General features: G+C 39.3%; 1 protein-coding gene across 1 annotated transcript in view; it reads left to right on the top strand.

The window, feature by feature from the left end:
* The first annotated feature begins 1987 nt into the window (after positions 1–1987).
* The window catches only part of PSMD14 (proteasome 26S subunit, non-ATPase 14), a 46891-nt gene continuing 35718 nt past the window's right edge, over positions 1988–13160 (top strand). The window contains exons 1-3 of the mRNA XM_080346842.1: positions 1988–2204; positions 7262–7349; positions 10284–10335. Coding sequence (XP_080202968.1) covers positions 10288–10335 — 48 coding nt within the window. The 5' untranslated portion in view covers positions 1988–2204; positions 7262–7349; positions 10284–10287. The remainder of the gene's footprint in view (positions 2205–7261; positions 7350–10283; positions 10336–13160) is intronic.

The raw sequence follows: 13160 nt of genomic DNA, 5'->3' as shown, positions 1-13160 counted from the left end.
GAGTGAGAATCATAATACAAGGAGTATTTCTCATTAAGGTGTCAGAACTTCAGTGAACATGGAGGAATGAAAGGATTGCTCTCAAAAACATGGTACAAATCAGGAAAATACATAATGCATTTCAGTTCACCAAATTAATACTTCAGCTCATTAATGTAATCTCAAAAAATACCCCTTTTGACTCCATAATTATTTTAATGACTTTTGAGAGTAGTAAAACATGCAAAACTCTGAAAATATGGTCTCAAGACTGTAGGAGTCAAGTTTTGCCAGGTTAAACCAGGAAAAACCATAACACTCCGTTGGAAGCTGGGTGCAAATTTTCATTTGTATGAGGCAAAATACATAGTAAACACACATGCACAGACACACATACATCTTTACTCTTTTTTTTTTCTGAATAATTTGGCTGTGGGTGCAGCAATAAACTGCACTAATAGGTTTTGCATGTGCAACATGAACAAGAAATGACTGATCCACAATATAAACTACATTTTAAGCCTTTATCTTTCTAAGAATCATTTGGAAATTTTAACTTTTGTGATTCCCTCAGCCTAGTAAGGATCTGAAAAGGTACAGAAGAAATGATTATAGGAATAATGATGTTTTTCAAAAAGACTGCCTTTCTTAAAAGGCACAATAGTAGGTATCATAGTAATTAATTTTGATTCATTTTACACAACATGTTATAAAAACCTAAGACTTCTGAGTCTGCTGAAGTATCACGGAAGGGGTGACTATATCCATCTGAAGTTATTTCAGCATAATTTATAACACAGTACCTTTTCACCTGCTTCCATGTAGTTGTCTGTGAGTAGGAAATGCTGACCATCTTCTACTACTACATTCTCAGTCCTTAAAGGAGCCTTCAAAAATAAATCATAATCCTCTTCTTAGTCATTCATGGCAGAAACTTCATACACAGTCCTAATAAATTGCTTTTATAGATGCTTAATTTGTCCAATACTATCTAAAGTATTTTGAATATTTCAGCAACTGAATATAAATGAACTTTTAAAAAATTGTATTGCTTTAGCTAAAACTCGTTCCTGAGGCACTGAGTTCCACCACATGTTCACATACTATCCAAAAAAGTATTTCCTCAGCCTCGTATTTTCCTGTAGTATTTTAAAAGTTTTTGATCCTGTGTTACCATAATAGAAATTCCTGTTTGCTTCTTTGTATTATTCATCAGCATGCATGATTCTATCTGATTCTCTCCTAATTGCTTTTTTTGTATGGCAAAAATCCTCACTCTTTTCCATTTCTGCTTATGCTGGTTTTGTATATATGACCATTCTTATTACTCTAAATCCTCTTATTTTCTGTAATACTGTTTTTGAGTGGAGTACATGTGGTACTGTTCCTATTACAGTAATCATTCACAGAATCACAGAATGTTAGGGATTGGCCTTTATTGATTTGATGACATGTTCGTTGGATCTGCCGTGCTATTGTTGTTTGTGCACAGGTGCCATTTGGCTGCTATTTGATTCTGCGCTACAGGCAAAGTTAACTCACAGCACCTCACAGGAAAGCAGTTTAAACACTTCGGTTCAGCATGTGCCACTTTCACTCAGAGACCATGCCCCTCTGGAGGTCTCTGCTCTCCAAAGCTCCAAGTAACTGACAGCTGTGGATGTTAGTGTACAATCCAGCAAGCACAACGGACAACGCGGGTGCCACCACAACATCCCGTTGCCTCAGGGCTTTCTCAGGCCCCTTCTCGCTACGGCCGTCAGACTCTCTGTAGCTTGAGGCTTCGGTCGGCCACAACCCTCCCTTCAACCGCGCCGTTCCTACGGCTGGCTGTCTCGGGAGCGCCGGCACAGCCGCGGCGTCCTTGCTTGCCCCGCCTCTCAGAGGAAGGCCGACGGCTGCAGCGGAGGCAGCGGCCGGGTCAGGAGGACGGTTTAACGGCCGGCGCACGAGGATGGTTTAACGGCCGCAGCTGCTGCCGGCCGCGAGCGCCAAGCGCGGGGCCCGCCGGCGGCACGCGCCGTTACCAGGCGGGCCGCGTTGCCATAGCTCCCAGGTCTCGCCCCCCCCTCCCTTCCTCGGCTACGAGACCGGAAGCCCCAGACGCGTGCCCTTTGAACCGGGAAGTCCTTGCGGAGGCCTGGGCGGACTCGGTTTGAATGAAATCCGGCTGATTCACGGTGGCCCGGGCGGAGGTGGCGCGGCCGGGGAGGGTTTGCGCGGAGGTGAGGGCCCAGCGGGACCGGCACCCTCGTCGCAGGGATCCCCGGGGGCCTGGCGCGGCCCCTGGGGGACTCGCTGCGGCGCGGGGCGGCCTCTGCGTGACGGCGGGACCGGGGCCCACGGGAACGGGCCTGAGCGTTGGGCAGGGAGGCGGGCGGTTGGGACGGGAGCGGCGCCTTCCTCTCCCCATTGGCCCTGGGGGCGGTTTTCTGCCCGTGGGGCACCGGCCCGGACGGAGAGCACGGTGGGCTCCTTGGGGTCGGCGGTGCCTGCGTTTGTGCTGGTTGCACGCAAAGGAAATTTGGGCGCTTTGAGGCAACGGCGGTGCCGGGGCGGCTGTAAACGAGCGGCGGGAGGCAGCGGGGCCCTGGGGAGCGGCGCGGGTGGCCCCGCCGCTGGAGTGGGCCGCTGAGCCTCGGCGCCCCACACACCCGCGCCGGGCCTGGCTACTCTCTGGCCGAGAGCAGCCGCCGCTGCAGCCGCTGGCTGGGGTCTCGGAACGCCGAGTCTCGCCGGTGGTGCCTCGAGTGCGAGTTTGTTCTGCGGCAGCAGCAGCCGTAGTCGGGACTGCACGGATTGAAACTCTGTTGCACAGCGTTGTGCCAGTCCCCAGCGGTGTCCGGCCGGACTTTCAGAGCGAGAGGGAAGCAAGGGTGAATTACTGGCTGGGATGCATGAAGGAAAAGAAATATAAAATCCGTGCCAGGAAAGATAAATAAAAATTAAGTAGAAAAGGAACTATAATCAGCATTAACAGTGCTGTTTCTAGTATGCAGCGAACTTAACTTTGTTCTGAAAACGATACTTAAGTGACGTAGTTAGATACTTGCAGACTTGTTGACAAATCTCAGTGTGTGCTGATGTAATCTCCTAAAGTTGTACTTGTTTCCAGTGCACTGTAGGAAACCAGAAAAACAACAAGGATCGAGATTGACTTTCTTCAGAAATTTTTATGCAAACATATTTGAAAGCTGTATGTCACTGGTAAGGTACTAGGCAAGCTGAAACGTCTGACAGGTTTGTGTAAATCTTAAAAGCCTTCAGCCTCTGTGAGTCCAAGGTATATACTCTATGCCTCAGATATAGGGAATACACTTGGAAGATTCTGATGAGAAGAGCAATGTTTGTGAGTTTATGTTATGAAAAGATCTGTTAGGGTGTTAGGAAAAGATCTGTGTTTGTGAAGAAATCCAGAAATTGTCTTGCAGTGAATTGCTTCTGACTCATATAGTGTGACTTTGAGCGGCTAGGTTTGCTTGTGGCTTAATGGAAAAATTGTGTTCCATTCACTGTTGAAACATGCTGTATCAAGGATATTAATTTGATATCTTTGGCTAAAAAACAGAGAAGTTAGGGCATACTTCAAAATTAACATTAAATAATACCTAAATAGAAATTGGTTTGTAAACTTACTTAGAAGCTATTCAGTCTTGATGGGCATTATGGGGTGTATACCAATAGTAACTACAACTATCTCCAAACATCTAGAATGATGGGAAAGGACAGGTAGGTAGGATACCTTGAATAATAGAAAATTTGTGTGTTGACTGCTTACTTGAGTTGGTGGTAGGGGACTGTTTTGCAATGATTGTGTGTCTGCCCCCCACCCCTGCCTTCTGCAGATTCCAGAGAAGCTCATTACTTTATAGAATAAAATCAAAATTAATTTTGTGGATTTCTGTGGTGGTGTGATTTGTTAATGAATCTTCCCTTACCTTTAAGTTCAGTGTGGGTGTACTAGAGTAGCTTTAGAGTAGTCTGCTTGGGTCTGGATTACTTCAGTAACTCCAGCTCAGCAACGAATGTAGTAGAATTAGGTTTTCTGTGCTTCTGGAAATCACAAAGCAGAGTCTAAGAAGCTCACCTGCCTGCCTTCTAGGCCAGCTCAGGTGTGTTGAGATTCAGGTCTATACAGTCCAGAAACATCTGGTTTACAGACCTGGCCACATTATGGAATCAAAATAGTACAGCGTTGTAGTAGTAATGTAGCTCTGGACTTGCACTACTGAGACTGCACTGGTTTGTGGCATGGTTAATCTTTATCTTTAATGAACAGATTACTGAGAATTGATGGTACCTTTTTTTTTCCTCTCCTTTTATACAAAATCTATAGGAAGTTAGACGTCCCACACACACATATTGTTACATATGAATTCTCTGTTCTGGTCAAGTTCATTTAATTCAGTGTTTGGTGACTTTACCTGCAGTGAGTTTTTGTTCTTTTCTCTGTGAAATAATGTTTCTCTGCAAGATGCAGTTCCTCAACTCATTTACCTTTGTAGCCATTTATCATCTCTAGTGAAGCTGAAATTGTTACAGTTGCATCAAAAACCTTAAACCACTTTTTTTTTTTTAAGTTGCTGTTAGTAAAATTGTTAATCCATCTGCTATGCGGAACTTAACAGGAGATCTGGAAGTGGTTGTGCAAAGCTTAATGAGTAGTCTCAAGTGGAGAAACTGAGTTACCAAAGATTTGTATGAAGTCAGTCAGTGTACAAAGTGTGGCGTAAATTAATGTCACCCGAGTCTAGCCTGACACTCTCTCCACTAACAGGGCAGTCTAATATCTAATAGCCAGTGTTTTTTCTCCCATATATGTTGAAGCTAATGTTGAGGGTTTTTTGTTGTTTTGGTTTTTTTTAACCAACTCAGAAGTTGTCAGGCCAGGAGAACGCTCTTGTGTTGAGGGATCACATCGTGGAGCGTTAATGCGAGATAAAAGTAGTGCACTGTAGTGTGAAATTCCTGTGTCTCATGCAAAGAGATACAGTAAGTTAAGAATATGTTTCAAGTCAATTTCTAAATACATGCTGAAACACGCTACCTGTAAGCACAGTAACTCTTGGTTCATACCTGTTTGTATATATACATTTGTGCATAATGCATTTATATAGTTCCATCCTTATGTTACTGAAGGAAAAATGTTTTCATTATTAAAAGTCAGCATTTAAGTCAATATTTAAGTGACTTGAAAGTAGTAACCAATAACTGAATGTTGAACCAGGGCTTTCTGGATGGACAACTCTTGCCAATTCTTACAATTATCTAACAGTGGTATTATAAGCAAATTCTAGACATGGGGTTTTAAAACATTTCTGTTTTCAGATCAGTTTTGAAATGCTCTGTGTATACTTCCATGGCATTATTAATAACTCATAGACTTTTCCCTTTTGAGGTCATGACAGTTAAAAGAAAATTGCAATAATGAAGGTTTATTTTTTAAAAATACCATCTGATGGCCAAGGTTTTTTACTTGAGGTGTTTTGATCATGGACATACACAAGCAGAGAAGCTACTTAACTTTTTTTTTTTTTTTAAGCCATCAATGACCACATTGATCACAAAGATAAGTGCATTTTATCCAAATCCTGCAGTGCACCAAAATGCAAGTTTATTGTGATTAAAACTGGCCTTCTGCCGTTTTCTGATATGGTATTATTTGATACATGTACTCACTTTCTTAAAGCTTCTCTTTAAACAGAGACTGCTAATGCTTGCAGGCAGGAGGAAATAACTTATCAAAATAACTTTTACTGACTTTGGAAGAAGTGGAGGTGAGATTTACTGTGAACTGTTTGTTTACTTCTCTGTGATTTTTTAATATATAAGCATATATATGTGTGTGTATAGGGGGCAGGGGGGAAACAGGTGTGTAATCAAAACTAGCCTTTTGTACTTTGCAGCAGAGAGGAGAAAAAACATTTCAACTATAGGTTACTATGTTGCGTACCTCCCCCAGGGAACCAACCAAGCTCACAGAGATCTGTTTCTTTAATATCTGTGTAGGATGTGGGGAATGGAATGTAGCACCCCTGTGGGGGCCAGCTGGCTAAAAGTGAATTGGGTTGAAAGTCTCAAGCTTCTTCTGAACTTCTTGCAGTTCTGTTGCAGCCTGTGCTGTATAACTGCTGGCTGTTGTGGTCCCGTCTCATCTGATCTCTCCTGGATCACTTCCTTGTGCAAAGCTGGCAGAAACGTAACAACTTTTCTTTCAGTTTGTTAGTGGAGTTCCACCCCAGCCTGCCAACACTGAGAAATTCTTGACTTGTTCTTTCTCCTTTAGCTTTCCAGGAGGATTAACACATCTTCCTCTGCTTTTGTACTTCCTTGAGATGAGGTTCAGAGCGGTCTCTAAGTGACCTCAGTTACTAAAAAAAAAACCAAATCCTAACCAACCAAAATTTCAAACAGACAAAACAAGACATTCTTTGGTCAGTTTTAGCTGAAAAAATGATTTGGCATGAATTTCTTCTGTAGTCTGTGTTAGCTTTAGAAACAATCAGCTCTTCAAGACCTCTTTTTCTGTTATGCCAAGACAACTGTTTCTGGGGTTCAGTGTGAATCCTCTCAGAGAAGTCAAGAGCATTAAACCTGACACTTTTGTTAGTCTATCAGTTTGCTACATGGCTGCAGAAATGGCTGTCCTGGCAGTACTGAGAAAGCCATGTCAAGCTGGTCAGCAGCAGCAGCTTCCCCACTGTTCCTTATGTTAACACTTGACATTAAAAAAAAAGTCTGTCAAATAATGGCCACGGATCTGTTTTAAAACACTGCATGACAAATGACTGAGTAGATGCAGCTAGTGGGCAGTGTTCTCTGGGGGGAAGAGGAAGACATGACTTTTAACTCCTAAACTGAATGTGGAGTAGCTTTTCTCAACCTGAATTCAAGCAAACCTAGAGGCCCTGTGTCCACTCCAGTCATACTGACTGCTCTTCCAGAAATAAATGAGAAAGCTCTCTGTACCTGTAGGCTCCTCTTTACCTTTGTGCTTCAGTCATCCCAGCTACCACAAAATTCTTCTAAAATACTAATAAAGGACCATTTCAGTTTCTAACAGCATTTTAAATTATTGATTAGCTGTAAGTTGCTTAAATGGGACATTAAAATACTTTTCCAAGTAATTTTGAGAAACTTGGAAACTCCTTTCAGTGTTACAGATACTTGGGTGAGATACAGCATATACTGTTTTTAGGGATTATATATATTTTTTAAGTGTACTGCTGTTTCTAAATTTTACTGATTTTTCTGCTCTTCTCATTTCTGTTTCCTTCTGTAGGAAAGAAACCTGCTGGCATCATCTTTACAGTCATAAAGTGGGAGCTGCTCTTGACTTTGGTCTGCAATCACCTCTTGCTGAGTACCAGGTTAGAAATGCATATTTACTTTATTTGTAAATGCTAAAGTTATCTTTATTAAGGTCTAAAAATTTTGCTCAAGCTGGTTTAAGGTTTACAAAAGCATTATTTCATAAATGGGATTTATGGCTGTAACAATATTTGAGCACAGTAGATTAATAGAAATGAAAATTTGTTTCAATTTGAATTGCTAACCTAAATTCTTCAGATGTTTATACAGAGTAAACAAACATGTGTAGGTCTAAATATACTATAACTTGCTAAAACGACTCAGTTACAAATAAGAAAGTAAAGTATCAGTTGCCAAAACTCTAACCAAAGTCAAGCCACAGAGCTAGCAAAATAATTTGCATCTAAAACTGGTTTGTGGAGATTTTCTCTCTACACCACTCACTGTATTGAGAATCTGAACATCTTCAGTTCAGCAACTGGTCTGTAATAGTTAAGTTGGAAACATTACATCCCTTCAGTTCTGTAAGACAATGAGATTCTGTTGTTCCAAAACCTGCAGAGTTATGCTGATAAATAATCAGTTTGTAAAACTAATTAGTCTAATCCAAATTCAATGCAGCAAAATCTGCTTCGATAAATGATGTACTTTTCTATTGGGTTAGAAACTGGAATAAATCATGTAAATAAAATATGAATGAACTAGAAATAGCTATTGCATTTCACTTGCTAAAGTGAAATATATAGATATAAGATGTGTTATTCAATATTAAATGTACATAATACACCTCATCAGCTTATGGAAGTTGCTGTGATTGTAGGAAAAAGCAGTTTTATGGTTACCAGTTATAGATACTAAGAGTTTCTTAAAATAAACATACAATCATGATTGATTTAAATAATAATTTTAGTAGCTCAAGTCTGATTCTCAGCTACTTTTCAGCCCTTGTTAGTGTCATAAAAGATGAATCATTGTAGGTTTCAATGGAGGAGTATCTACCACAAGAGGGGTAAAGTGAAATGTAGTTGGCATTAATTTATACTCGTGACTGTTTTATTGAAGCCATTTACCACGTGCTTACATAATAGCTTTAAACAGCAACTTAACCTTTCAGTGGAAATCCTACTACTAGATTTGGAGTTTATTGTAGGTCAGGATAGAAAAGCATATACAATTTGTATGCAGGTTTTACCTGTAGTAAAGAAGCTTGGTTTCCATGACTGAAAAGAGAAGCATGATCATTGACTCTTTGAACACCTTCTTAATTCATATAGTGCCAAGGTGGCTTTAAGAAAGTATTTATGAGTTAGGTTCTACAAAATCAAGGGAGTGAATCAAATGGAGTTGATCACTCACTACTGCATTGAACTAGGAAAGTGAAATTGGCAAATACAGCAGGTGATGTTGATCCACCTGTCTCAGATGTTGTTTGAAATGGGTGAAATTCCATGCATGATTAAAGTGGGAGTTAGATAATCTTGTCTGCTGGTAGGTTCAGATGCTGCCTCTTGGTGTGTTAACAAGAAGCTTAAAATACTTGTTTTCAACTTAAACTGAAATAAAAGCTATTAATATCTAGGCATTAAAAATATTAGCAAGTTTCAGAAAGAATAATGAGGTGGCATTCATCTTCAACATAAAGACCTTTTTGTTTTTAATATACAAAGCAGATTTATTTGTCATGATTCGTTCAAAGGTCTTTTGCGTAATTAATTTTAAAAGAAGGTTCTTGAATTAGTATTGCTAATACAGTGTTGAAGTTCTGTATATAATTCTCTTATATGTAATGTACCATCCATTTGGAGGATGAATGTATTTTGGAAATACCATTACTTGCTGTTTGCAACTGCTCTTTTATCACCTGAACAGACTTTGTTCTTTTGTATGAAAACAATTGTGATCGTAGTTTCCGATGCTTTACTTTCTACATTCTGCTTCTCAAATATAGTAAGCTAGTAAAATTTACTGATTTCTCTAAGCTTTGGAAATGGCTTGATTTGCTAAAAACAGCTGTTTAAAAAGTAATATTTAGTAGTTTTTCTTTATTTTATCACTGATTTTTGTTGAATAAAGCCAAAAAGTTAAAAAAAGCCAAGTAAGCAAGATAAAGAGCTGTAGCAGCTGGGACAGAACCCTTACTTAGATATATCTACAGTGAAACAGTAGATTGCTTTTCTCTTCAATTTATTCACTTTCTACTGTTGAAATAAACATCAGTTTAGTTCTTTTAGTTGGGCACCATAAGTGTTCTTATTCCTGGAGATGGCTCCTTTGAAAGTTGCAAGGTAGAAAAGTTTGGTTTGTTTTAAAGTAACAAGTTAGTTGCATTGATTGGAATAATCTTGCACTAAAGCAATGCCACATAGGACTCTAGATGACTGCACTGTCACTGGTGTTCTGCCTATATACACATTAAATGTTTACCTTACAGTATTTCTTTTAGTATAATGAGTTCACTAAACCAAAAAGCTTTTGATGCTAATTCAGAGATCCATAATCTGCTCAGTGTCTTTCACATGTAGTTTTGATGATAACTGACAAGCTGTAAGTTAATTAGCACAGAACTGACTAATGAGGATGCTAAAATCCGTACTTTCACGTTTTTCTTGATGCTTTCTGAACAAATTGGAGTAAACTTGATTGTACATGTAATAAGTTTTAGGCACTTCCTGGATGTATGTGTGGTTCTTGAGCAACAAAAATCCCCCAATTAATTGAATGATTGGAAAGTTTTGAAAAGTTTGACAAGAATGCCCGTCTTCAGGTACGGGGATAACCCAAAACCAAAGCACTAGAACAAGGTCTGTTAATTAGCATGGAAGACAGCTTCTTGAATTAATATGTGGTGTTAATTAACAGGAAGTCTGATGTTGTGTTGTAATTACCACCAATATTTTTGACATACTGAGTGACTGAAGGTGAATTATATAGATAGCAATTTAGTAAACACTTCAGAGCTTGGGAACGTTTTTCCTTTATTTCTTTTTTTCTAGAGATATGGATAGACTTCTGCGACTTGGAGGAGGTATGCCTGGGCTGGGACAGGTTAGTATATAGCTTGACAATATCTTCTCTTTAATATTAATAAATTCTGGAATATTCCTTTTATTGTATTTATAAACAATATAAAAAAACAGTTGATAGTCATAATCTCTGGCTCTACAGATGCTAGATAAGTGTGTACAAATCATTGTTACCACCTGACTGTGGTTTTTTTTTTGTCAGTATGAACTCTTGGGTTGGCACTGAATTTACAGAATGTTTATAAACCTTTCCTTTGGTGCCCAAACATTTTAAAGTTTTGATCAAAAAGCTTTGGAAACCCAGAATAAAATTTAAAAATTCATTTCCAATAATATGTGTCTTCAGAATATGAAGATTGTTAAAAACAGCTGAGCATACCCACTTGCCCCCTCATAAATGATATATTTCAGTCCTTAGATCACATTGTGATGGGCATCATAAGATACTGAGGTTTGTGTACATTTCAGGAAGTAACTCAAGTTGAATTTATCACTTGCAGGTTGCTGTAGCCACCTCTATGTGTATTTTATTGTGTTTTATCTTGTTTGCTCTTGTCCTTACTTCTGTAACTCTAGTCACAGCAAAAAGGCCTCCCTGGCAGGTGTCCTGTTCCAGCGGGAGACTTGCACACCTTGTGGGGCTTCTCCTACCACCAGAGCAAGTCCTCGTGCTGTTTTCTCTTGGCCAGCTGGTGTGGCCAGCAGTCTTCAAAAATAAAACCAGGGTGATCTTATTACATTGTGCTGACCTCTGTGGACACAGGAAAAAAAAATGATTAGGAACTTCTTTGAGGCTTGTAAGATTGTTTCCTTAAGAAAAGGGCTCCAATGTAGTTTCCTTCACAGTCCTGGCTGGCCACAGCAGCTGGCTGCCTTCTGCCTTCCTTGTCTGCCTCTGGGGCTTGTTCTAAATCGAGAATCCAGACTTTCTAAGGGAATTGGTTCTGTTTGTCTTAGGCTTCATGATATGTGTGTAAGTTTGCTTCTAGAGTTATTGATTTTGTTAAACCCACAGCTTCTTTTGGTTGTGTGTAGTGTGTTTGTGTCCGGTATAACTAGGGAAGGAGTGGTTTAATCCGGAAGCATTTGGTGAAATATTCTAAGCTGATTTACAGCCTCTATTTTGCCAAATAAGCTGTAACTTTTGGTGCATAATTTTTTTCCTTTTTATAGCTAAAATTCTATTCACGCTCTCTTAGTGAATCTTGAAGCAGCCCTCAGTTATTTTTAGTTTCACTTTCTTAAACAGTTCTTTCTCTTGTTCCTCCGAGCTGCCAGCCTGCTTCATGACTCTTCATTTTTTTTTTTAACATCTGCGCAGTCTGATCACTCAAGCTTTCGCTTCTTAGTCCTCTCTGAACTTGACGCATATCAAAGCTGTTTTTCAAATTTACAGTTAACTCTCTCTGCTGCTTTCGTAATTTCTCAGCTTTAACTTAAAGCGTACTAAAAAATTGTGGCAGACAATAGAATATAACATTCAGAAGAAGCTCGCTGAACTCCTCTGGCAGCTTTGGCCTGCAAAGCTGCTCTGTGTTTGTGTAAATATGAAATTGTCTATTAAATGAATTGATGAGTATGTGTTGGATTAAAAAAAAGGCAGAAAACTAAATTGCTCTTTATGCAAGTTTCTGCTTGCACTAGATATCTTGACTACTTTTATAGTCTTTTGGTTTATTGAATCATCAGGAAGTCTCTTCAAAAATAATAGTTTTTTCCTTAAAATACAATGTTTCAATTGACCTTCAAAGATCACTTCTGTTTTGAATATTGCTTGGTTGATAATTGAGATTGAGACATAATCCAGAGTGAATCAGATGGCTTTGAGATGGACGAGATAAGTCAGGTATTCGTTGGACATTTTGTGTCCTGCTAGAAAGTGAACAAAGTGATTACTATTTGTTTGCACTAGAGTGTTTTGAACAACAGTACAAAGCTTTTTGGTTTTCCTATTGCTGTATCACAGTTGCTCTGTCTGTGGAGGTTTTGCTTTTAAGGTTGAACATAGTAAAAACATCTGAGTGAGTCATTCACGCTGACTTAAGAGTCATCTATGTATAGTCTTGTAGAAAAAGAGAAGCATTTTCAAAGTAATTTTTTAACGCAATTCAGAGATTATTTTTTTTTTCTTTTAGCTAAGGGTGTGTTTAGCAAGATGGCTGCATGGCATGAGGTTTGCTAACAGTCTGTTTGATTTACTTTATAACTAATGTTCAAGTAACAGCAAATGCTTGGTCAACATAGTTCCTGTTTGATCTCTGCCAAGGAATTCTTTCTCATTGGCTTGCCTTAGCTTCTTCAACAGTAGTTACTCAGCTCTTTCCCCCTCAGTAAAACCACCTCCTCTGATTGTTACCTTCTTTGAGGTTTTTGATTGTTTTTCTTCATTTCCAAATTCAAATATTTTGTCCCAAGTGCTATTTGGACTCATGTTTTTATGCCTTAAAGTCTTTTAGTGTCTTGTATTCCACTTGAAAACTGCTTTCAGTAAATTCATGATTCTTTTACTGTTTGCTCTACCAGCCTGTTAACCAAGTGTCTGATTTGCCTTCAGTGTTGAATTGTGCAGATGTGGTCACTGCTGAATTCCATCAACCTTAAGCCTTTCTTCAGATAACTAATAAACCAATCTTTAAGGAAGTCATCTTAAAGTGATATTTCAACAATAAACTTTCCCTCCAGTGTCTGGTGGCTTAGAAATTTTGAGCCATTTGTGCTTTCTTAGTCTTAGATGGACTGTCTTCATGTGGCAGCAGGTGGATAAGAGAGGAGGGAAGAGAATCTGGTAGCTTTTGGCATCACATAAGCCATCTACAGTACTTTCTGGCAGTGAATTTGATCATTAAT

The sequence above is a fragment of the Nesoenas mayeri genome (assembly GCF_963082525.1).
Source record: "Nesoenas mayeri genome assembly, chromosome: 6".
Classification (NCBI taxonomy): Eukaryota; Metazoa; Chordata; class Aves; order Columbiformes; family Columbidae; genus Nesoenas; species Nesoenas mayeri.
The sequence above is the reverse complement of the archived record's forward strand: the minus strand, read 5'-3'. Positions and strand labels throughout refer to the sequence as shown.